The following is a 26,856-nucleotide window of genomic DNA, read 5'->3' on the forward strand; positions in this document are numbered from 1 at the left end:
GCTCTTGTACCTCTCTGGTCTTATTCATTCCACAGATGGACCTATCTGGAACTATTCCATCGATGGAAGGCAAGCAGGCAAGGATAATGGTCCAAGCAATTTGCATCCCATTCATACAAAAACCTTATGGGCACCACGCATCCATTTCTCGAGCCACACCAAGGGAAGGACAGAGAGGCTGGGTGAGGGATAAAGATTGGTTTCCATGACAGTATGTTGCCTAGCTCAGATTGGACCTTATTGCTACTCTGTAGATAGAGTCTACAATGTAGACTAAAGGTGATTCTCACCAAAACTTGACCGTGACAGTCACCCACCCAGCTAAACAAACAAGCAAGCAAGCAAGAAAGAAAGCACTTGCTTGGGAATTTCATTACAGGTGGCTCTGGGGAGCTGGTTTGTTTGTATTTTGGAAGGGGTGGTTCCGTGGTGTGTGTGTGTGTGTGTGTGTGTGTGTGTGTGTGTGTGTGTGTGTGTGTGTGTATGAGTGTTAATGAAATCTTTGGCTTTGGTTTTAGAGTCCTTTAACTGTAGCGAGCACCTTGAGTGTCTTCAAAGATACCTCACTCTTTTTCATCAATCTCTCCTCCTTTGTACCATCTGCTTCTGTGGGCTGCCACTCTTGAATCGATAAATTCCTCTAGGGCAGTATTACAATCCAATGTAAGGGTTAGGAGCCCCTGTGGCTAGCCCTCTCTGGGAACACTCGTAAATGGCATCAATGACTGTAACTTAGTTTCATGTTTCATACGTTTTTCTATTTACTAGCATAAATACTTACCAAGAGCAAAGAAAATGGAAGGGAATAAGAATCTTATTCTCTTTGCATAAAGTGGCAACCATTTTCATTTTATTTAAAACGAGCCTTCTATGTCACTCAGGCCAGCCTGGAACTCATGACCTCCCTGCCCTAGCCTTGCCACTCTAGGTATCATAGGCATGCACCAAGACTGCCTGTGTTGGAGCCATCCTGTGTGGGTGCGTCCTAATCTTGTCAAAATCACCTAATTTTTTAATGCTGTTTGCATATTAGGGAAATTAAACAAAAACAAGAACCAAATGACTGGGAACTTTTTCTAGAATATCCAGTGAGTCATTGGCCTTACTGCTCTGAGGCTTCTCCTGTATTCTTCCTGAGCCTGTGCTACTTGAACTTGTAGGATGCCCTACGCCTTCACCTATGGATCATGTACCCTATGGGCAGGTAAATAAGTGTTACTAAGTTATTAGCCTGATTAGGCTGAGAGTAACTTGATAAAAAGAGCCTTTCATTTATTGAGAAAAGAAATGTTAAGAGTTGAATCAGTTGCCAAACCCCTTAAGTTTTCTAGTGTCCAGATGACACTCTCCTATCTGATCTTTGACTTTCCTAAACTAAAGCCATCAAAAGACGAAAGTCTCTGAGCGCTACTGAGAGCCACGCAGTCCTTATAGCTCGGAAACTATTTCTCCTGCTCTTAGTGTCGGCCATGTTCCACCTCACCAGACTTGTTCCCTTCCCTAAGACTCTTTCCCGACGACGAAAATTCACAAGAAAATAGTCCCTCTATAAAGCCAGTCCCATGGACTGACGTGTAGCCTGAAACGGGGAAGACAACGGAAAATGTTTAGAAAAAGGTCCCATTGTTTACAGTGGCTTCTAGCATCTGAGATGGAACAACTCCAGCTGGAGAGGAAACAGATCGCAGCTGCTCTCCTTAAGCGCATTCACCAGACAGGAGAACAGATGTTTTATTCTTGGAGCATCATTTTTTTCTTATAACAGGACATTTTCTTCTTTCCTTCAAAGTATATTCTACAAGCGGCAGGAAAGGTGGCCTGCACTGTCCAGGCCTCTCCTTCATGTAAGGAAACTCTGCCTCTCTGACTGAGAAAAAAAGAAGCTTCCTTTCCTCCTTCAGTTACAACCACACCACAGCACAAGCAAATTCCATGAGCTGACCCAGCATGGACACACAAACATTTTCCAGGAGAGCCTCGTCGTCATTGAATTGTGGTTCAGTACTGGATCCATCACTAATGAAACATGAGAAAGTTAGAAATCCCTCAAAACCCTTCTCTAACCATGATATAAAAGGTCAACTTTCTATTGTTTTTCTTACTGTTTCAGAAGATAAAAAGCTCTACATTTTCCTAATAAATAGTAGAGACTGAAATGTGTGGTATTTGAAGGTTCATTTCTAGGTTCCCGGAGCTTTTGGTCAGAGCTGTATGCATTAGAATTTAGAAAGTGAGATGCCAGCCAGGGAGAAGGTGCAGATCTTCACCTCTCTCTTCCTATGATGCTGAGTCTCCTCTCAGGCTCTGTATCAGACCACCTGCTGCAGCCTCCCCTCCCTCCCTCTCCACACCCAGATGGGAATCACAGACCCTCTCTTCCAACATTTCCTCCCTCTTGTTATCCCAGCTCACAACTCCAGTAGGCTTTCCCTGGAACCCACCAGCCAAGCCTGTCTGAGAAGCCAGCACAGGAGGTAGGAAAGCTTCAGATCTCCACACTTCCTGGTCTTCTCCAAATCTTAATTCCCCAGTCTCAGCTCCAGCTCCATGGCAGACTACTTGTTACAGCCTTTTCTCACTCCCTGCACTCATTCACAGGGGATTAAGGAGATCCTGGTGGAACGCCCTGCTTTCCTCCCTCCTGTGGACTTCCTCAGACCCTCCCTAGCTCATCCCCACTCCTAAGTGTGAGCTCCCAAAACCTAGATACACATTATGCCCTGAACCTCCTGTGGCCACACCTATCAGGTTCCCAGAATAATTCCTTACCAGGCAACACGTAGACACCATAGTCTCCTAAGAACCACACTGAACAACAGAAACTAAGAAACAAAACACCAACAAAGACAAGACCAGATACCAGCACCTAGAATTACAATCATACCAAACCCAGATGCCTGGATATCAGCATAAAAACATAATCAATACCAGTCAGGACAAAGTCTCCTGTAGAGCCCAGCCACTTTACCACAATAGACTCTTACAACATGGCTGAGGCGCAAGACCAAGACCTTACGATGGCCTTTATGACTGTGACAGAGGGTCTTAAGGAGGAAACGGATGAGTCCCTTAAAGGAGTCTATGAAAACACAAACAATAAAATGAAATCAATAAAAACAGTTCAAGACCTTAAATTAGAAAGAGTCAATAAAAAAAAACCAAAACAACCCACCCAATAAACTACACAAACAGAGGAAAATCTGGAAATAAAAATGTAGGAATTCAAATAGGAACCTCAGAGGTTTGCTTCACCAACGGAGTGCAAGAACTGGAAGGGAGAATCTCAGGCACTGAAGACAGGGTAAAAGAAATGGATACTTTGGTCAAAGAAAATGTGAAATCTAAAAAAAAACAAAACTAAAGAAAAATCCATGCACAAAACATCCAGAGAAGCCAGAGACGCCATGAAAAGACCAAATCTAATGATCATAGGGATAGGAGAAGGGGAGAAACCCAGGTCAATGGACCAGAAAATATTTTCAACAAAATCACAGAAGAATATGTCCCTAATCTAAAGTGGAGGTGCCTATCAAGGTACAAAAATCATACAGAACCCCAAACAGACTGGACCAGAAGAGGAATTCCCATTGGCACATAATAATGAAACTCTAAACATATAAAACAATAGAAAAATATTAAAACCTGCAAGGAAAAGAGACCAACTAACATATAAAGTCAGACCTACTAGAATAACACCTGACTTCTCAATGGAGACTCTTAAAGCCAGAAGGACTCAGACAGATGTCCTACAGAATCACAGACGGTAACCCAGAATAATACTCTCAGCAAAATTTTCCATCACAAAAATAAGAGGGAGAAAATAAGACATTCCATGATAAAACCAAAGTTAAACAATATCTATCTACAAATCCTAAAGGGATTAACCATGCTCAGACCAGCAAACTAACACACACACACACACACACACACACACACACACACACACACACAACCCCAACACACCCACAAAAAATAAAATAACAGGAATCAACAAACATCAACATCTCCCAGTATTATCTTTCAATATCAATGGTCTCAAATAGTCCATCCTTCTGCTTCTTCTGAGAAACACATCTTAAAATCAAGGATTGACACCACCTTAGGGTAAAAAACTAGACAAGGGTATTCTAAGTAAACTGACCTTAGGCAAGCTGGTACAGTCATTTTAATATCTGGCTTAAAAATCAAAACTAGTGGGGAAGAGAGAAGACCACCCAGGAGTGCAGACATCCTGAGGCCACAGGACAAAGTGCCACCTCTGCACACCTCTGCCCACATCCCTGGTCCAAGGGGAAACTGCACAGTGTCTCTGGACACAGGGATATAGGAACAGGCAGCCGCCAATACCCGTGGTTCTGGTCTGCACCCAGGACTGAACTGATCCGGCCAAACAGCTCCCTGCACCCAAATCCCATGGGGGAGAGAGCTGGACACTCAGAAGTGTGGATGCTCCTGAGAGGTCAGAGGAGAATACCCTCTGCCCACAGTCCAGACCCAAGAGGGAATCGCATAGTGCCAACTGTGCTCCCTGGGTGCCAGGACCTACACAAGCAGTCAGGGGCAGGATCCTTTGATTCCTGCCCACGCCTAGAGCTGGATGACAGTCTCCAGGAGCAGTGCCACAGCTGAGAGCAGACCACCTGTTCTCAGGAAAGGCTGAAAGAAAACAGGAAAACAGTTCTACAGGAGTGCTGACACAGAGGCCTACAGCAGGGCCAAGTCATTCCCAGAGACAGCAAGGCAAGCAAACAACAGAGACAACCCAGCTTGCTAGAGGCAAGCGCAGGAACCTAAGCAACAGAAACCAAGACTACTTGGCATCATCAGAGCCTAGTACTCCCACCAAAGAAAATACTGGATATCCAAACACACCAGAAAAGCAAGATTTAGATTTGAAGTCACATCTTTCTAGACAGATACCAGGTACCAAAGTTAAATCAGGAACAAATAAACCATCTAAATAACCCCACAACTCCTAAAGAAATAGAAGCATTTATTAAAAGTCTCCCAAACAAAAAGAGCCCAGGTCCAGATGGGTTCAGTGCAGAATTCTATCAGACCTTCATAGAAGACCTCACACCAATACTGTCCAAACTATTCCGCAAAATAGAAACAGACGGAGCACTACCAAATTCCTTCTATGAAGCCACAATTACTCTTATATCAAAACCACACAAAGACCCAACAAAGAAAGAGAACTTCAGGCCAATTTCCCTTATGAATACTGACGCAAAATACTCAATAAAATTCTTGCAAACTGAATCCAAGAGCACATCAAAATGATCATCCATCATGATCAAGTAGGCTTCATCCCAGGGATGCAGGGATGGTTTAATATATGAAAATCCATCAATGTAATCCACTATATAAACAAACTCAAAGATAAGAACCACATGGTCATTTCATTAGATGCTGAGAAAGCATTTGACAAAATTCAACACCCCTTCATGATAAAAGTCCTGGAAAGATCAGGAATTCAAGGCCCATATCTAAACATAGTAAAAGCAATATACAGCAAACTACTAGCTAATATCAAACTAAATGGAGAGAAACTTGAAGCGATCTCACTAAAATCAGGGACTAGACAAGGCTGCCCACTCTCTCCCTACTTATTCAATATTGTACTCAAAGTCCTAACCAGAGCAATCAGACAATGAAAGGAAGTCAAAGGAATACAAATTGGAAGAGAAGAAATCAAAATATCACTATTTGCAGATGATATGATAGTGTACTTAAGTGACCCCAAAAGTTCCACCAGAGAGCTACTCAACCTGACAAACAACTTCAGCAAAGTGTCTGGGTATAAAATTAACTCAAACAAATCAGTGGCCTTCCTCTACTCAAAGGATAAACAGGCTGAGAAAGAAATTAAAGAAATGACACCCTTTCACAATAGTCCCAAATAACATAAAATACCTTGGTGTGACTTTAACCAAGCAAGTGAAAGATCTATATGACAGGAACTTCAAGTCTCTGAAGAAAGAAATTGAGGAAGATCTCAGAAGATGGAAAGATCTTCCATGCTCATGGATTAGCAGGATTAATATAGTAAAGATGGCCATTTTGCCAAAAGTAATCTACAAATTCAATGCAATCCCCATCAAAATTCCTACTCAATTCTTTATAGAGATAGAAAGAGCAATTTGCAAATTCATTTGGAATAACAAAAAACCCAGGATAGCAAAACTATACTCAACAATAAAAGGACTGGGGGAATCACCTTCCCTGACTTCAAACAGTAATGCAGAGCAATAGTGATAAAAAACTGTATGGTATTGGTACAGAGACAGGCAGGTAGATCAGTGGAACAGAATTGAAGACCCATAAATGAACCCACACACCTATAGCCACTTGATCTTTGACAAAGGAGCTAAAACCATCCAATGGAAGAAAGACAGCAATTTCAACAAATGGTGCTGGTTCAACTGGAGATCAGCATGTAGAAGAATGCAAATCGATCCATTCTTATCACCATGTACAAAGCTTAAGTCCAAGTGAATCAAGGACCTTCACATCAAACCAGATACACTCAAACTAATAGAAGAAAAAGTGGGGAAGAGTCTTGAACACATAGGCACTGGGAAAATTTCCTGAACAAAACACCAATAGCATATGCTCTAAGATCAAGAATTGACAAATGTGACTTCCTAAAACTGCAAAGCTTTTGTAAAGCAAAAGTCACTGTCATTAGGACAAAACAGCAACGAACAGATTGGGAAAAGATCTTTATCAATCCTACATCTGATAGAGGGCTAATATCCAGAATATACAAAGAACTCAAGAAGTTAGACTCCAGAGAGCCAAATCACCCTATTAAAAATGGGGTACAGAACTAAACAAAACATTCTCAGTTGAGGAATATCGAATGGCCAAAAAGCACCTAAAGAAATGTTCAACATCCTTAGTCATCAGGGAAATGCAAATCAAAACAACCCTGAGATTCCACCTTACACCAGTCAGAATGGCTAAGATAAAAACTCAGGTGACAGCAGATACTGATGAGGATGTGGAGAAAGAGGAACACTCCTCCATTGTTGGTGGGATTGGAAACTGGTACAACCATTCTGGAAATCAGTCTGGAGGTTCCTCAAAAATTTGGACATTGCACTACCTGAGGACCCAGCTATACCTCTCTTGGGCATATACCCAAAAGATGCCCCAACATATAACAAAGACACATGCTCCACTATGTTCATAGCAGCCTTATTTATAATAGCCAGAAGCTGGAAAGAACCCAGATGCCCTTCAACAGAGGAATGGATGCAGAAAATGTGGTACATTTACACAATGGAGTACTACCCAGCTATCAAAAACAATGACTTCATGAAATTCATAGGCAAATGGATGGAACTGGAAAATATCATCCTGAGTGAGGTTATTCAATCACAGAAAAACACACTTGGTATGCACTCATTGATAAGTGGATATTAGCCAAAAAGCTCAAATTACCCAAGATGCAATCCACAGACCACAGGAAGCTCAAGAAGAAGCATGACCAAAATGCAGGTGCTCCCACTCCTTCTTAAAAGGGGGGAAAACATCCACAGGAGGGGATATGGAAGCAAAGTTTAAAGCAGCGACTCAAGGAATGGCCATTCAGAGCCTGCCCCACATGTGGCCCATGTGTATATAGCCACCGAAACTAGATAAGATTGATGAAGCTAAAAAATGCATGCTGAAAGGGACTGGATATAGATCTCTCCTGAGAGACACATCCAGAGCATGTCAAATACAGAGGTAACCACTGAATTGAGAATAGGACCCCCTTGAGGGGAATTAGAGGAAGGATTGAAAGAGCTGAAGGGGCTTGCAACCCCATAAAAACAACAATGTCAACCAACCAGAGCTTCCAGGGACTAAGCCACTACCCAAAGACTATACATGGACTGACCCAGGGCTCCAACTGCATATGTAGCAGAGAATAGACTAGTAAGAGCACCAGTGGAAGGGGAAGACCTTGGTCCTGCCAAGACTGAACCCCCAGTGCAAAGGAATATTGGGGGGGGCAATAAGAGGAATGTATAGGGGGAATACCCGTATGGGGGAGGGGTAGGAGAGGGAATGGGGGCTTATGGACAGGAAACCGGGAAGGGGAATAACCTTTGAAATGTAAGTAAAGAAATATATATAATAAAAAATTTTAAAAAAGAGAGATTAGAAAATATTATTAAAAAAAAAACAAAACTAATCAGAAGAGATAGGAAAGGACTTACGGATCTAAAGAAAAATCTAGCAAGAGGACATGGTAATTCTTAACATCTCTGCCCCAGACACAAGGGCGTCCAAATAAGTAAAGTGAGCACGGCTACAGCTTAAATCACAGACTGACCCTCACACTGACAGCGGGAGACTTCGATCCCCAGCTCTCACCAACAGACAGGTCACCCAGACAAAAGCTAAACAGAGATACTGAAGCTAAATGACGATATAAACCAGTATTAGAAACAGACATCTACAGGGCGTTTCACCCAAACACAGAAGAGTATACCTTCTTCCCAGCATCTCACGGAACTTCCTTCAAAACTGACTACAGACTTGGACACAAACCAAGTACAACAGATACGAGAACACTGAAATAACATCCTGCATCCCATCTGAAAACCGGAGATGAAAGCTGGATAGGAACAAGAACAGAAACAACAAAAATCTTACGAATTCATGGAAACTGGACAGCTCGCTCCTGAGTGAAAAGTGGGTCAAGACAAAACTAGCAAAGAAATGAAAAGCTTTCTAGAATTTAATAAAACCGGAAACACAGCAAATCCCAAATCAATGCGTATGATGAAAGTAATTCTAAGAGGCAAATTCATAGTACTGTGTCTACATTAAAAACAAACAAACAAAAACAAAGACGGAGAAACCTCATATTAGTGACTAAAGAGCACAGCAGAGAGAATTGTGGGTATCCTCAGCCATCTCAAAACTACTCTGAGGCTTCACGTTACATCTGTCAGAATGGCTAAGATCAATAAAACAATTGACAGCTCATGCAAGAGAGTCTGTGGAGTGAGGGGACCACCCCTCCATTGCTGGTGGCAGTGAAAATCTGCTCAGCCACTATGGAGATCAGTGCAGTCATTCCTCAGGAAGTTGAGAATCAATCTGCCTCCAGATCCAGCTATACCGTCCTTGGGGATGTAATCTAAGGATGCTTCATCTTATAGAGAAACAAGCCTAACAGTGGTTATCCCTGCAGCACTCATTGTAAAAGGAATTTTAATAGTGGTGGTGTTTCTCTATCCCCAGCTATCCCAGCTGGAAGAGGCAGAATCTACCAGAATTAATCAAGTTTTACTGGACAATACCTAGGCAGTCACTGACTTATTCTAATCCGTAATCTAATCTCCCTACCTCCCAACCAAAATCCCTGAGACACTTGCATTTTAGTATTGGCCTGGCTCTCTGGGCTTCAGGTATGTTCTCCCGTGATGTCTCTCTGACCCCTTCCTCATGGCCTCATGGTCTCTCTCCCTCACGCTCCCCTGTCTGGTGGAAGTCCTGCCCTATTCTCTCTTCTGTCCAGCCACTGACTGGTTAGCCTTTATTGACAAGTCAGAGAACAAATGGGAAGCAATGTTTATACAAGCTTGACACAGGAGATACTTAGAATGAGCGTTACAGTGCCATGTCCAGATTGCAACAAGACATGGGGCAGAGAAACCAGCATTCGGACATGGAGACGTCCAGCTGGTGCCTACCGAGAGCCTTCAGCTCTACAGACTAACATCTTTGATACAGGAAGGTACTCTGCAGGCTACCAAAGGAGAAAAGTAAACACAGAGATACAGGACTAGAAAAGCCGGGGTGGGCCCAGGCCATCTTTGTGTTACAACGAGCTTTCGGAGTGATTCTGATGGATGTAAACATGTTAGAGCCACTGCATTAGGAGAGGTCATCAGTAGTCAATGACACATTTATGTGGTCACTGTGGCTATCTTCAGTGAAATGGCTTTTTGTGAAACTAATGGTCACCACCATGGACAGAAACCACAAGGCCAACTAGCTGCTTTCCTCCTGCCTCAGAAGGATGGATACACACACACACACACACACACACACACACACACACACACACACTGCTCTTTCGGTTCAAACCATGATCAGAAAATAAGAGAATTTATGAATTTCCTAATAGAACTGGCTAGAGACGAAATCCAGACGCATCTTAGCAGGTTGGTGAATGAAAATGCTTGCTGAAATCAGATCTGCTACCTCTCCCATGTCTAAGATTAGAGGGAATGGGGCACCAAGAGATTTGGAGACACAGGTATAAGTCGCTCAGAAAAGAGTACCTTTATAATTTCAAAATGCCTGATATCTCTCATAGTCAAAGTTATCTTCTGTGATTATATCATATATTAATATACTATACACATTATATATGTACATACATACATACATACATTACATATCTGTACACAAATACACTCTTGGCATATTTGATGACCTAATACAGTACCTGCATAGCCTAGGAGGTAAAGACTAGGTTTCCTTTAGATTTATTTACTTATTTTTTAAAAGAATTATTTATTTTATATATCTGAGTACATTGTAGCTGTCTTCAGACACACCAGAGGAGGGCATCAGATCCCATTACAGATGGTTGTGAGCCACCTTGTAGTTGCTGGGACTTGAACTCAGGACCTCTGGAAGAGCAGTCAGTGCTCCTAACCACTGAGCCACCTCAACAGCACAAGACTGTTTTTAACTCATCAACTACATGATCAGTTTTCTATAACACGTAGTCATGTTTCCTATGAATTTCACTTACAAACCACTATAATACAAATGTCAGTATTAGTAACGAACCACACTGCTAAAGGAACAATACATCCTTGTAGTACATGGCTTTACTCTTGCAGGTCTCCTTTTCATCTCACTTCCTCTGGAAAAATTAAAATTACAGTTGGATTTTCCTTTTCTTTCATTTGCATTATGTGTACTGCATACATAATTCTGCACATCAGTTTCAGTTTGTGTGCATATCAATAAGCTTGATGCTTTCATGCTCAAGGACACTGGGAATTCAGAGAGAGGGGGGAGGGGGGAAGAGAAAGGGAAGGAGGAAGAGAGAGGGGGAGGGAGGAGGGGAGGGAGGGAGGGAGGGAGGGAGGAGAGGAGAGAGAGGAAGAACAGGCCTGAATAGTTCCTCCCTGTGAGTAGTCCTGGTAGAAACTCACTTGGAATAGTCACTTTAGATTATCTTTAACAAGTATAGAACTAGCTCCAGTTTGTAAACTGATCTTAATTTAGTTAAAACACAGGATCCATCGTTCCCCTGGAAGTGTTCTACCTACCCCTCTGCATAGTTTCTAAGGTGCTGTCACAGTATTAGGACTTGCGAAACAACGCTTACTGTATGACAGAGCCACAAGGACCTCAACGTTGCTGCAGCTAAAAACAATACCTGGAAGTCCATGGAGATGCTGGCACCAGGAACCCCTGTTCCTGCACCTCTGCAGGCTCGTGTTCAGGCCCACGTTCTCTTCTTCCATAGATGGGGGGGGGGCAGAGATGTCATATGACACTATCATAACACGTAAGAAGTCTGACTCTATCAACAGTTAAAAGCGGTTTCATATGTTTTTATATTTTATTATTATATTTCTCAAGTGTGTGGTTTCTGTGAAAACCATTAAGCATGTGAGAGCATGGAAAATAATACTACACTTGGGTAGAATAAGCATAAGAATCATTTAAATATTGTTGAGTTTCTTAGTTTCGGTGAAGGCCTCTTTAAAAAGATTCTGTTTCATCTGTGGTTTGGAAGGTCTCTGGTCACCTCAGCAGAAACTTAAGATATCTAGTTGTGTGTTTTATATACGTATTCATATGTATAAAGTCACATTGATATCAGGGGTATTTGGTCTGGTTTAGATTTTAAGTATCAGATCTCAAGTCCAAAATACACAGAAACAATTATTTACATCCAACTGTTGATAAAAGGCTCCTTATTCACACGCAAGACATTATTAAAACAAGTCTGAAAAGATGAGCAGCTTTTAAACTTGATCATCCATAAAATGTCAAATTCTCTCAATCAGCATTAATGATTTATAATGTCCTTTTGTTTTATTTCTCTTTGATATGAAGTCAATAAAAATGCCTAAGGGAATTTCAAAGTAGTTCTCATTTGACGAGGTGTACATTTAAGGTATATTCTGGTATCTTTCTTTAAAAGGATTGTTTATTTTTATTTTATGTGTATAAGAGTTTGCCTATATTTATAAATGTATATTATTTGTGTGCTCGTAACCTGAAGAGGCCAGGGGAGGGCACTGGATCCCTGAAACTAAAGTTACAGATGGTTGAAAGCTACCACAAGGGTACTGGGAACCAAACCCAGGTCCTTTGCAAGAGTAGCTAATGTTCGCAACTGGTTAGTCATCTCCCAACCTTACATTCTAGTATCTTAATTTTATTAATTAAACCATTTAATTATCTTAATTAAAACCATGATCACATGACTGGAGGCTTTTTTATTGCTTTCTCAGCAATCTGTGTCTAGGGGTCACCAAAAAGATGACAACAGGCCCAGTTGAAAAGTCCTATGTTATACCCAGTGCTAACCCAAGAGAAGGCCAGACCGAAATTGGATTAAAAAAAAAATCAAATTAACCCCCCCAAAAATGTGTTCAATTACTTCATTATGACTAGAGAATTTCTCTGGATACATGGAAAACATATTTGGTAGGAATATTATTTAATCTCTTAAGAGTAAAATTTCAAAATAAAAAAAAAATGGACAGCTGTTGAATTTATTCTACAGTTGGAATGGAGATGAGGAAGCAAACACATGGCAAAGACGGTGATTTGGGGACTTCCTGGGTGACTTGGGGACTTCTTGGGTGACTCGGACACCTGGGTAGCTGGAGCTGAAAAGAATTTTTATTTGGTTGACAGGAAGCTAGAATTAAAATCAGTTGCTGAATTCCAACCAATTTAAATAAATTACTTGACCTACAAAAGACGCAACCCCCCCCCCCCGGCGCAGCTGCCAGACATCTATTTTCCAAACGGAACAACAGATGGTTCTGAACAATACGCAGTGCAGCAATTTTCAGCCACTCCACGGTGTTTGTCTCTTGCTAAAATTATAAGCATAATTGAGGGGGGTGAGGATCCAAGCTCAGACTTTTGTGAAAGACTCCACTATTTCCGAAGTGTAAAACCATTCAATGTGCTCCCGTCATGGTTTTAGCATTGTCTTTAGAAATTCCAGCATTCGCTCTTTGGATTTACACAGGACACACGGCAGGGTGGGGCTCCCTTAGCCTTGAGTTCTACCTGGAAGGGCTTGAAAGCACAGAACCGTTCCCTGCTCGCAGTGTGTATTGAATTGAAAAGCAGATCTTGTTGGTGAGCTGGGCAAATATGTCAAGTAACTTGGATGAGGTAGCTCGTGCCTATACCTCTAGGATTTGGGAAGCTGAGGGAGGCAAGTGGAATGTCAGGAGTTCAAGTGACATCCTCGGCTAGTATGTATGAGAGCCTGGCTCCGTCTCAAAAAAAAAAAAAAAAGGATCAATTAAGCCCAAGGCAATGATACTTTAAACCCAATACCTCTGTAAACTTTGCGTGACCTTTCAGATAAAATTACCTAATGACTCTTTCGCCCTCTTTGCTACATGACTCATCTTCCTAATCAAAATTTAACTTAGAAACTCTCCACTGCCTCTTTCTATTGGCCTGGCCGTGTGAACTTGAAGTTTCTTTGGCTTTTCTAGGCACCAGGGTGGTCTTCACAACCCAGCTGGAGTTTCCGTGAGAACGCGTTGATAAAGCAGGAGGAAAGTTATCTTCTGGCCAGCTATGGTGTCGATAACAACGAAGGAGAATTTCTATGACCCTCTCAGGCTTTCCCCTCCCTCTGTGCACAATTCAAAAAGACCCAGCTAGTGAAAGAATTGCAAGTGTACTAAGTGTGCTGTACACTAAAGTGCACAAAGTACACTAAAGTGTGAGAGTGCTTCAGATTTACACATACCACTACCAAAGTGGTCCCAGCCAAGACCCACAGTGCCTGGCATGTGTGCTCACAAGTCCGCTTGCTTTCCCCTCACGGCATCCTGAATGATGACAGGACTCCGGTAACTAACCTTATCTGCTCCTGATTTCAAACACCTTCCCATAAACCATATGGTCAGAGATCAGACCGCTCTCTGTTCTTGCCAATGCAAAGCTGGTCACCGGTGATAACCAACCACCTATAATGCACCCCTCTCAATCTCCCCAGTACATGAAAACTAAGTTAATTTTGGTGAAAGAGAAGATGTGACGTCTGTATCAAGCACTGCGGGGAAAAGTCAGGGTAACAGAATAGCATGACAAAGTCAACATAGACCACTGGTGCTTTGTATCATCAGTGACTTTATACCCTAGCAAGAAAGGACAGATCAACGTGAAGAATTTCTGTGTCCATCTAAATATTTACCACTAGGAAAAGCACTAATATACCAATTAAATGGCTTTAGTCAGTGAGTTCCCAAAAGAAGAGGATTACCGCAAGAGCCTGGAGCTCCCTTGTTTCTTCCTCCGCCGCTGATGCGTGATAAGACAGGACCTGTGGGTAAGACAGGAACCCAGGTTACACAGGCAGGACGACTGATGCACACAGAACATCCGACTGGAGTCCCGCTCCAACTTGTGAGGCAGGTAACAAGGGTCTCTCACGCCAGCTCTCAGTTGTGGCTTTCATCAACACAGTGAAACCTCCATCGAGGTTCCGAAGCTACACTCCTTAGTTTTCAAAGAAAGTCCTGAAACTTTCACTCTGACACTGTTGATATAACAAACCCATTGTTTATAAGACACTCGACAAAGGATGACTGGCTCACGCAGCAGCAAGATTATTTTGAACTTTTTTTTTTTTTTTCCAGAAACAGGCTTGTGTTCAACCTAGGGGAGCAAAACTCTTGCCCGAAGAGTTGCTGTTGGGATGGGGATGGGGGGGAGTGGTTTAGAAATGGCTCTCAGGTGAAATCTGTAACAACTATCAAATTCACTCTGGAATGGACACTTGCACAGGATGAAAGGGGCTCTTAGAGTCTACAAGCCAGGGACAGAGAAAGTAAAGCGGCAGCTGAGGACACTGGCTGTTGAGCTCACGGGAGACCCAGGACTCAGTGCTTCTTCACGAGGTGGGCTTTCTTTAAACCTTCTAACAAGCGAGATGAGAATCACAATTCTCATTTTCAAAACGGGTGACTTGTAAGCAATGGGGGACAATTTTAGAAATTCCCTTTAAACCAAAGATGTGGCTGTATTCAAAGGCTTATTTTATACTTAAATAAAAAATGTAAAGTTCTAGTTCACGGAGGGAATAATATTTGCAGCCTCTCCAGAAACTTAGGTGTATCAGAAGGAAAAGTCCCTGACCCGTTAGTGTGAGACACTTGTTTCTGCCATTTACTGATTTTCCTTTATTTATTTTCCTTTATTTTTTTTCTTTTCCTTACTTTCAATTCTCCCAGATTGGTAGGGGACTTTTTTTTAAAGAATTATTTATTACATATTAATATATTGTAATTGTCTTCAGGCACACCAGAAGAAGGCATCAGATCTCATTACAGAGGGTTGTGAGTGACCATGTGGTTGCTGGGATTTGAACTCAGAACCTCTGGAAGAGCAGTCAGTGCTCTTAACTGCTGAGCCATCTCTCCAGCCCAGTAGGGGATTTTTTAAAAAAGCTTTTTGTTTTTGTTTTTAAATAGATATCCTCATAAAGAGATGTGCAAGAGGGAGATAAACAGGGAAGAGAGAGACACAGTGAAGGTGGGTATCCCCGTGAATGGAGAGCAGCAGGCAAATACTGCTTTAAGCAGAAAAAGCAGGAGATGGACCAGAGTCTTGGTGTGGTCCTATTAGCCTTGGTAAGAGTCTAAATATTTGGGATCTCCTTTCTTTGGCTTTTAAACAAGCATATGGGCATCATCATGGGCATCCCTTGTTTTTATGCTGTGAGTGTTAGGAGGAGAAGCTGAGTGTGTCCCCGGGCAGACCAGATCCCACGGGCTTCTTCCCACCTCCAACGTCACCATCTGCTTGGCCATGGCTCTCTCCACCGCTTCATACATCTGTGTGTTCTGGATCCCCAAGCCACAGAAGATGACAAAAGCCTCCAGGAATTGTTCATCATTTTGGTTGAAAGCCTTAATCTTGCCAGTATTCTCCTCCATCTTATTAACAAGTTGGCAAACCCCTGTAGCAATCCAAGAAATTAAGCACATATGATTGTCAGTCACCATAGCACCAATTGGCCTCAATATTCACACTCAAAGGGTGCCTTACTGTTTTCTCTCAGAAACACTTAGTGTCTCCAAGTCAGAACACAGACCCCTGCAAACAAACCTAGGAGAGGGGCCCCGATTAATTTCTATGAGTGTTAGTTTTACACAGCCCTGAATGTATATCATGTATGATATAAAAAATTCCTAGAGAACTATTTTCCTCCAGTTTGGTCATGAATTTTAGATCAGTTGAGTCCCCAAAGACAACTTGTCCTTCGGAAACTAATTGGATTTTTGTACATGAGCCAAGAGAACGGTTTTGAGGCAGATCAGAGTTTTGGGTCACACAGTCTGCCTTCCTTTACTGAGAAGTCGGAGTTTAAAAATGCAATTACATACAGAATAGAATGGGGAAAATAGGCAGCTGACATAGGCAGCTTCGAATTTCAAATATATGCTCGAGTATTCAAGATAATCACATGGGAAGAAGTAGACACTGATACAACGAGTATTTTAGATAATAAAAGCAGACTTAGTCCCCAAAGAATACCATGATGTCTCCTTATAGGTCAGCCATGAAGTTGGGCAAGAATGGAGGGTTGTCTTAATGTTATGATAATCAGCTGGTGTTGCTAAGAGATTCTGTGTCTACAGAACAAGGTTCCTGCACAAGGCATAGGTGTACGCGGCCCATGACTGAGTAAAACGTGTTAACTTTTATCACTTTGTCTCTAAATAGAAGACTTCCGGTATGTGTCCACTGTGGGATAGGCACTGTGCTGGGTTCTTGAGTAGATACACAATCTCTGGTCCTCATGATTTCCTTGTGAAGGTGGTGGGACTGTTACAGGAACGAGGAGGAGGCTGCTGCGTTTACTCACAGCTACATAGCACCCACGTGAATCTAAAATCCACCTCTGCCGTGGCTTACGCCTAGCTCCGTTCACTGCGCATGCTCACTCGCATGCAAAGCTCAACCTTTGCGGTGGACTCTCCATCTACCTGGGGCCTGAGCTGCTGTCGCGTGCTCTCCTGCCTGTCTCCCAGGTGAAGCCTACATCTCCTTCAAAAAGAGGTCCTCAGCCTCGCAGCACAGACACAGGGCAGGCGCTTCTCCTCCTTGTGTTCACAGTAACACTGGGTGAGTGAGGACAGACTCCACTTCAGTTTCTTTCTTGGCTTTAAGCTTGCTGGGTTTAGCAATCCCCTCCCCACAATCCCACTTTCTCAGCTAACAAAATCCTGGCAGACAGTAAGAATTTTAGAGAAAAAAAAATGTTGAGTTAATGAAAAAAATTCAGGACCCCAGCTCTGACCCGAGGTACTTTCCCACGGAGATTATAACGACTATTAGCCCTTATTTTTCCTGGAACACAAAAGATTTTCATGGTCTGTGCTGACCATGTCTGATTACATATTAATTCCTTTTGTCACCATGGTAGCACTCTCTATTTTAACAAATGATGTGGATTCTGCTTTTCATTTGTGTTTGCCTACGTAGTGTTTGTGCCTGCATGCTCTCTCCTAGCTGCATGTAGTTCTGCGGGGACCCCCTTTCCAACACTATTCTATTATAAAGCAAGACTTCAAACAAGACATAAAGACCGTGGACCATGCGAGCAAAAAGCCACACATAACACAGCACCCAGCATTCATTATCTTAACAACACGCACCCCATATTTGGTAAAAACACCAGGGCTATGTCCTCTCATCTTTGTGGCTCCTCACATTATAACCATGGGACTGTTTACGTCGGCTGTGCCTGCCTCCCAGCTGGAATTTTCCTGCAAGTCATCTGTTTCAGACCCTTCCGCTCCGATCGCAGATGAAGGGTCTTTCCGTTTTCACACAAGTTATCTTAGACACTGGTGGCCATTGCTCAGAAAGAAGATTTTTCAGATTACCTCATAGCAGTTTCCCCAGGCGTACAACGGAAAGTGTGACAGAGGGCTCAGGGCGAGCACATCAGGCAATTTGCTACGCTATGCCCTAATTAAGTCGGGTACACAGCAATTCAAATCTGTCCTGGCTAAAATTCGCTTAACAACTATGTTAAGAGGTATTAATGGATCTGGAGATGGAACGCGGTGGTGGACTGCAAAGCTCCGAGGACAAAAAGGAAAAAAAAGGAGGAGGGGAGAGTATTAAATTCTACTCTGGAATTGCTCACAAATCATTTAAATGGAATGCCAGATGCATATTAAGTCTGCTGTGTCCACAGCCTAGTGCAGAATGGATAAAATGCTCCCGTGTTACAAGCCACCACCACAGGTGAAGAAATACAGACCTAAGCTCCAGGGCGAGAAAGGGAGCCGAAGGCAAACAGCCACTTAAGCACGTAATTAAATTCTCCCTCCAGAGCTGGCTGGGCAGCACGCGTGCCGATCCCACTGATCGCATTAAGTCCCTTAGAAAATCTAATCATGGCAAGCAAAACTCCACGGGAAGGTTTATAAGACACCAGTGGAGTTGCTCCTGGAGAGAATTTAAGACTTGGGCACATAGACTGATTAAATTTTCACCATTTCTTCACAAACGACCCATGAGAAGAGCTGGACAACGCGATGATGGAGTGGGAGGCGTGAAAACGATTTCATGCGTTTTAATAAATATAATCGTAAGGTAAAAATAAGACCCAAGACTGTATTAGGAGGAAGTGGAAGCAATAATAAAACCAAACAGTAAATTAGCCATGTTCCCTAATATCACTGGGGGGGGGGCACTTAACATCAGCTCCTGTGGCCACGGCCATTGTAAGAGCTGGTCACTGCCCAGCACCGCTGGAAACCACAGAGAGGATGCTGGGAAACCTGCCACTGCGGTCTTTCTTGAAATTCTGAGGCTCTTCATCTGCTCCCAACCTCCTAGCTTTGCGGCAGCGCAGGGCGAAGGCATATGTATGTACTTTGCTAGAGCAGCAGACTCTCTCTGCCATAGATGCGAACGTAAAAATTAGCGCCTGGCCTTAAAATAAACCAAACCTACTTTAACACCAATCTTAAGAAAAAAATGTTTTTTGCTCATCCTTGGGGACCAACAATCTTAGTCAGGAGGTTTTAAAAAATAGATTTAATCTTGTAAAAGATATTTGTGTTGAATTTTTCAGGTAATTAAGGGAATCATCTCCTCAAGAAGCAACTGACTCGTGGCATTGAGTTTTTTATTTGGAAGCGTATGGTGTCTCACAGGGGGCAGTGTCACACATGGATGAGAGGTAATTCCTCTGTACATCCATGTAAGCTTCTGCAGAAGTAGATTAATGTTGCTCCATGATCCTGCATCCTATGCACCCCACCCTGGTCCTTCTTTCCCCTTCACAACTACACCTCTTAGCATCAGCTTTTAAAGGGGGATCCTTCATTGGTTCCAGACAATGGCCTCACACTCAGCAGTATTGGGGCAGCACAAATTGGACTGCATGGGTTTAAAAAGAGAGAAAAAGGAGGCAAGTTGGGTGGGCAGGGAGGTCGGGATGGATCTGCGAGAGGCTAGGGCGAATATGATCAAAATACATTGGATGACATTCTCAAAATTAATAAAAATATTTTAAGAGTCATTTTGCTGGGTGTAATTTGTCATGGGCTTTTAATTGGTAGGCAGATATCAATGAATTCAAAAGTTATCAAGTTCCAATGCCAGCCAGGACTTCAAGGTAAGTCCATGTCTCAAAGACCAATCCACCCCCTGTCCTTCCCCAACAATATCCACAAATGAGAGAAAACCAGGGTATTTGCCTTTCTGGGTCTGGATTGGCTCACACAGAATCAGTGCCAAGAACAGTTTATGTCTTTTGGACTTCTTGGCCACTGAGAGCCCATCAACCCCAAACATTAAAGATGATTGCTAACACTCTTCATTACTCTTAAGATGCTGAGGACACCACAGACTAAAGTCACAGACGTGGAGAAGCCATGCTGGTTCCAACATGGAAGTTTTGTCTCTGTTGTTAGCTTTCAGAGCACTGGGAAGTGCTATGTATAGTACCAGAGAGAAAAGTAATCACCATCCTGAGTCAGCCATGAACCTGTGAGCCACAGTTACAGTTGGCCTGGCAAGATGTGTTTACTGGTCCAATAGTGGCACCAGTGTCATGGCAGTAACCAACTACTTTCCAATTGGACTTAAGGCCCGCCCACAAGCTGAAACCTACACTCAGCGCCGTCGCCGAGACCAGAACTCAGGTCTAGAAACAGCAAAGACTCAAAAGGAGAAACTGCTGGTTTTACTATTAAGTGAGTAGAATATTAAACTGACCAACAATTTATCATTATATTCGTAGACTAGTGAATCTGTCAATTCTCATCAGAGAAGATTCTTTTTTAAGTATACGGTAATTAATACACCTGTTAAATTGCAGAAAATAAGAGAAAAATGTGGCCCCCTGAATGGGACATTTATCTTACCACCCAAGACTCAGGGATCGTTGTAAAGGAGGGGGAGGAAAGACTGTAAGAACCACAGACAGGGAATGACTAGAAAGAAAACAGTGTTGTCTGACCACCACAAGGCGGTTGAACATATGAATTCAATTCACAGCAGTTGTGAATGTACAGGACATGCATAGACTTGAGCCAGGCAGAATCTCAACATAGAGAGAGAAGGTGGGTATAATATGGTGTGTGACAGATGATAAACAGCATATAATATATAATACATAATATGTAAATATAATGTATGTTTTAAAATCTAAAAATATATTACCTCCTTCAAATATGCTTTGAAGTTGGTATGGAGATTAAAGATCAAAATACCTGGAAAGATAATATGGAGCAAAGGGCATATTTAGCTTTATTAACAGGGCAAACACACGGTTAAAATGAATGAATGATAACTGAGAAAAATGTCTCCTGAGCAGTGGTGGAAACATTCTATATCAGGCAGTGCAAACAAAAACATTTATTGATAGGATATAATACTTTGGGTAATAAAGTTGATGATACAACAGGCTCTGAACTGGTCTAATGTTTGTAATTTCATCTAAATGTCAGTAATGAAAACCAATGAAGAGGAAGGAATAAGATTACAGAAAGACACACAGGGTGGCCTGTTTGTCTGCGTGTAACTCTGTGGGGATTCTCTATTAGAACGCCATATGGGGATCTGGTCTGTGACATTGAAGACGAACTGTCCACAGCCATGATCTTTCCCCCATGGCTCCCATGGAAATCTAACCGTGTGCAGGACTCCATCTCCCAGCTTTTCACACATACAAACCAGCAGGGAACACCGGGAAATTCCCATTTCACACTTGCAATGAACTCGAGTACCTTGTCTGTTCCACAAACTCACATAGGAGCTACTTATTTCTCTTTTAAAAAAGGATTTTCTCTTTTTAATGGCTTTTGCTGCCCTTCGCTTCTGCTTTTCAGCAGGATGTGAAAGCATGGGCCCGATTACTCATATTCTTTGGTTTTGACTTTTGTTTTTTGAGACAGGGTGCCTCTGCTATGCAGCCCTACCTGTCCTGGAACTTGCTCTATGGACCTCAGACTCACAGAGATCTGCCCATCGTGTGCACTGTGCCCGGCTGAGTCTTCTCATTCTAAGCGTTAAAAGCTTTGCTCATTTTCTGGAAACCGACACAGGATCAAAGAGTGAATTTTGACAGATCCACGAAGTTACTGAGCGCTCCTAATTGTTTACATGAAAGTGAAGCAAGGGGCTTATGAGTGTCTTCCTCAGGCCTGGGCTCTGTAACCAGCTATGCTGAAAGTGCAGGAGTGCCAGACGCGTCTCTCCCTCAGCCCCGATGACCCTGCCTATCATTTCACAGCGACGGTGTTGAGGGTCTCTTTCTTCCTTACGACAACGTATTAGTAAATGACACCTCCCTGAAGGAGCTCAATTCCACACTCTCTAAGGCAGCTTATGTTAGTTTCTTATAATTTCATAAAAAAACATTTTCTAAAAGCATAACGTAATGTAATCCCCATTGGTCTCCTAGCAAATAAAGTTTTCTAACTACATTTGTTGCTTATTTTGGAGATCGGCTGGTGATGATGTTTATAGATGTGCTTCCACGTTTGTTGGCTTCTGATCTTTTTGTCTGAGCCCAGAAGAGCACTGCAGAAAACACAGTGCAGCAAGGAGTGGCCTACAAGCTTCTCGGAGTGGATGTGGGCTCTGACCCGGAGCCTGACAGGTGCAGGACCTACAGTGGCATGCTGGTGACAGGGGACAGCAAGACTGGTGAAGAAGACCAGAACAGACAGGAAACGTAACTTTAGAACACAAACGTGAACCTGAAAAGTAACCGGTTCCCTTCCTATGAGCTATGCTGGAAGGCAAATCAAATAAGGGAAATCAGATTAGTGGGTCTGGAATCAGAAGGCAGGGCAGCTCATGGAACGTTTAATGGCCGCCTAGCAAAGGAATCAGAGCTGTGTCCAAGTTACACAGGCACTTTCAACATTCGTAACACACACACACACACACACACACCCCACACCACACTCACAGGCACATGCACACTAGCACACCTACCTCCCTATCTCCATGTTAAATAATAATGCCTCTTTTTCTTACAATTTGAAAGCTATACAGATTTTTTTAAAGATAAAATTATACATAAGTGATGTTTCATTGGGGTTTTCGTGTCAAATTTTAGTCTTTTGAGGTCAGCTGTCTTTCCTTTATTTCTACAATCTTGGGAGCATACTTGGGAGCAGAACTGCTCTCCCTGTGTCAACCATGGATAACCAGAGTACAAAATAGCATACTTTTTGTCCACCTCTGTCTTTTTAAACATGGGGTTTCACTATGTAGGCCTGGCTGGCCTCCAACTTGGAAACCCACCGGCCTCTGCCTCTTGAGCGTGGGGACTAAAGCAATGTGCTACCAATGCCCAGCAATGTTTGCCCTGCTCTTAATAAAGCCCGTGACACCTAGGGGTAAACACATCAGTGACAGGAAGCATCCTTCCATTGTCTGGGGGAAGGCATTTTGTGCCATTATGTAGGAGAGGTTGTCCTTTAACCTCCGTATACAAATGTAAGACCCTAGGACAGGAGGGATTTCTGCTTTGCTCACTGATTTATGCCAGGTGCCTAGACTGTGGGAGTGCTCGCAATAAATACTGATTAAACGAATGAACCAATTAATCCAGTCTACAACCTCTACTACATATTTGAAAAGTCAAATATCAGGAAATAAGACTAAATATACATTGTCAGTTGATGGCTCTCAGTGTGTGAACTTTGAACATGTTTTATGTGTATGTGAGTGTGTGTCTGTGTGTGCACAAAGGGGGTTGTGCAAGTGTGTCACAGTGTGGATGTGGAGATCAGAAGACAAGTTGGTTCTCTTCCTCTACCACAAGGATCCTGGGAATAGAATGTAGGCTTGGCGGCCAGTACCTTCCCCACTGAGCCATTTTGCCAGGACACTCTACAGACTTTAGCACATCAATCTTAAACAAAACTCTCAGATAAAACCATATCTTGATGATTAAAACATAAAATATATCTAATAAAATGTCTGATGTGTATGGAGGAATTTATCAACATAGTTAACTTCTAACTCTAAATTTTCTCTTTCCTCAGACACTTTAGTCTTTTGATTCACAAGTCACATTTGAAAGTAGTAGGGAATCTTTTTCTCTTACACAAATTCTGAGTGTTCAGGCAGTGGAAAGGTCTTACCTATGACTTTGTTCTTCTTCCCATTTTTTATAGGCGTGCAAAGCAAACTTCTGATGCAGTGCGTGTTTACATGGCCCATGTTTTCATTCTAAAGAACAAAACCAAGACCACTAAAACAACAGTAATGGCTGGTCCCACAAACATCGCATCCCCTGTAGGGTACATGTGAAATAGCTCATGTGCTCATCTTAGATCAGCCACAGACGATGAGCAGCAAAGTCAATCTTTATTAGAAAAATAGACCAAGTGTCCTTTATTCTACTTAAACTTTTCAAAGAGTTTATAGTAAAAGCAAGTCAAATATTTATTCAGTGTCTGCTATCCTGGTGAGGTAGAGGTCTCAATTCACAAAGCAGGCAGAATTCAAATCCTAGAAACAACACATTACAGTATTGGAATTCTTAATAACGCCACCATTCTTGAAGCCTACATTTCCATAGTCTGACAAAGTTGTCCCAAGCATGCAGACAACAGAATCAAGACAGCCTTGTGTCACAGGCTGGCGTTTTCGAAAGATTAAAGAAAACACCGGAATTCAAAGCGTTCAGTGTCTGCAGAACACATCTCTGTAATGACTTCGCTGTCAAGGCTGTCAAAGATGGATACCCATCTTTCCCAAGGAGCAGCTCACGAAGAAGACTGCCAGTGGCGTGCATCCAAACCACAGGGACCTTAACTTTTACAGATAAAATCAGGAACTCCATCTGAGGAAAGTCTCTGACACCGTGTCCTTTAAACCACCTCAACTTGCACATGCTGGTTTGTCACTATACAAAGAGTCAGCGGAAGCACGCAGCACACCCTCCCCAGCAAACATAAACATACTTGACCATCCCCTCCCTCAGGCAGGAAAACCAGAGATCCTCCCCCTTACACAGCCAGTTTCCAGCCTAGTCCTTCAGACAAAAAGCAGCTGTGCGTGTGGGTCTGAAGGGAAAACAGCCGGTGAGCATCAGGTCTGAAATCGGGTTACTTACTGTCCAGGGAAATCTGTTGTCCTTGGTGACGTCTGGGATATTAAGTGGCTCCATCGTGTTTTTGACATACTGAGCGTACATGTAATTGATTTTGTTTGCATCGTGCTCCCTGTAGAAATAATAGATGTGAGTTCCTTCCACGCGGTGAGAAAACGTGCTATACAAAGCGGTAAAGGAGGGATGGGCATCTGTGAGCTGCAGGGGGAAACCTACATCCTAATCTGAAAACATTTAGATGAATACAGCTCAGTCATCACCCCAATCTGAATGGTCTGATGCAGCAAACACCCACACGGTTCCGTCTGTCCAGAACGGCAGTTCTCAACCTGTGGGTCGTGACCCCTCTGGATGTCACATTTCTGATAACCTGAATATCAGATGTTCCCATTACAATTCACGACCGTAGCAAACATACAGTTATGAAGGAGTAATGATGTAATTTTATGGCTGGGGGCTCCCACAACATTTAAATTTATTAAATGGTCACACTTAAAAGAATTTTAGTAGGTTCTCTCTAGACGTGTCATCCTCTGTGTGTGTGTGTGTGTGTGTGTGTGTGTGTGTGTATGTGTGTGTGTGTGTTTGTGTGTATGTATGTGTGTGTGTGTGTAGTATTTTCTGTCTAACATGCCTATTTTAGTTGCAGTTTTACTAACTGAAGAGATGGGGAAGTAGGAGGTGATATTTAAAAATGAATATATGCCTTAGGCCTGGGATACCTCCCTGAGTTATTGGTCAGTGAATGCCCTCTCCCTGAGAAGTAGATTTCATGGTTCCAGAAGGTACCATGCAAGCTTTCAGGACTAAGTGGGAATCCTACAGCTATGATGCCCGTGAGCCACCGCAATGAGCAGCGTGGCAGAATAACTGAGGGGACAGTAGTGGCATGAATGCCTCAGTGGTAACCAAGAGCTCTCTAATTGGACTTAACAGCCCACTCGGGTGAACTCATGCCTGGCACTGGACACCAAGCCAACAATGCAGGGTCACTGAGGTCATGCGTTTGGAGGAGAACCTACAGCTGCTGCTTTACGAAATCACGATGTCTAACTACATCCTAAATATTTGTCCTTATACCGACAGATGACGGAAGTTCTCACACCTTTATAAAGGGAGCTTCTCTTTGCAACAGAGGGGGAGACCATCAAAACCACAACCAATCGAAACGCAGAGATGTGGAGTCAAGTTTCTACTGCTACGTCTACAGCACAGCTCCTACGCCCGAGACGCAGGGATTGTTGGAGGAGTGGAAAGACGCTAAGAGCCAGCAGATGGGAGAGTTGGCGGTGAGGTTGTCTCCTAGGAATGAGAGAGACTACACCCTAAAGTCTCACCAATATGGCTGCCTAACCACACGCTGAACAAGGTTGACTTTAATAGAAGTCATGTAATGTGGATGGGGGAAAGCTCACAGGGCCCCAGTCCCACACACACACACACACACACACACACACACACACACACACACACACACACACACACACACCCTGTAGGCAACTAAGGAATGTTGAGCGTTCAAGGAATAGTGTTCTGCAAGGAAAAATTCACAATTAGTTATCCAGTAGGAAACGGTCAGCCTTGAAAACATGTACATACACGTAACATTATACAAGCATTATAAGAAGGTTGTATTTCTGTATTTAGTATCTCTCTATCACACACACACACACACACACACACACACACACACACACACACACGCACACACACACACACAACCTGTGTAACAACAACTAAAAGGCCACGACTTTGAAAGAGACGGGAAGGTTTGGAGGGAGGAAACGGAACGGCAACATAATGTCATTATATTATAATATCAACAAATAAAAGAAATAATAAAAAGTAAAAAATTTTTTAAAATCCTAAACAAAAAAAGAGGTATTGGTCAGGGAGTCCCCTGGGGTCTCCAAAACAACCCATCCTAATCACACAGTAAAACCTTACTGCTGAAGACACCGTGTATTTTGGCTGGAAGACACAAAAGAAATCAACCTGAAACTAAGCGGACC

The 26,856-nt window shown here is 42.7% G+C and overlaps 1 protein-coding gene across 1 annotated transcript in view; it reads right to left on the reverse strand.

The window, feature by feature from the left end:
• Pde5a (phosphodiesterase 5A) overlaps window positions 1–26,856 on the reverse strand; it is a 137,620-nt gene that overhangs the window by 44,746 nt on the left and 66,018 nt on the right. Inside the window, exons 8-11 of the mRNA XM_032897379.1 lie at window positions 24,848–24,956; window positions 23,871–23,958; window positions 16,026–16,201; window positions 14,504–14,563 (exon numbers count right to left, since the gene is read on the reverse strand). Of these exons, the coding sequence (XP_032753270.1) occupies window positions 14,504–14,563; window positions 16,026–16,201; window positions 23,871–23,958; window positions 24,848–24,956 (433 nt within the window). The remainder of the gene's footprint in view (window positions 1–14,503; window positions 14,564–16,025; window positions 16,202–23,870; window positions 23,959–24,847; window positions 24,957–26,856) is intronic.

This window comes from Rattus rattus, chromosome 3, assembly GCF_011064425.1.
Source record: "Rattus rattus isolate New Zealand chromosome 3, Rrattus_CSIRO_v1, whole genome shotgun sequence".
NCBI lineage: Eukaryota > Metazoa > Chordata > Mammalia > Rodentia > Muridae > Rattus > Rattus rattus.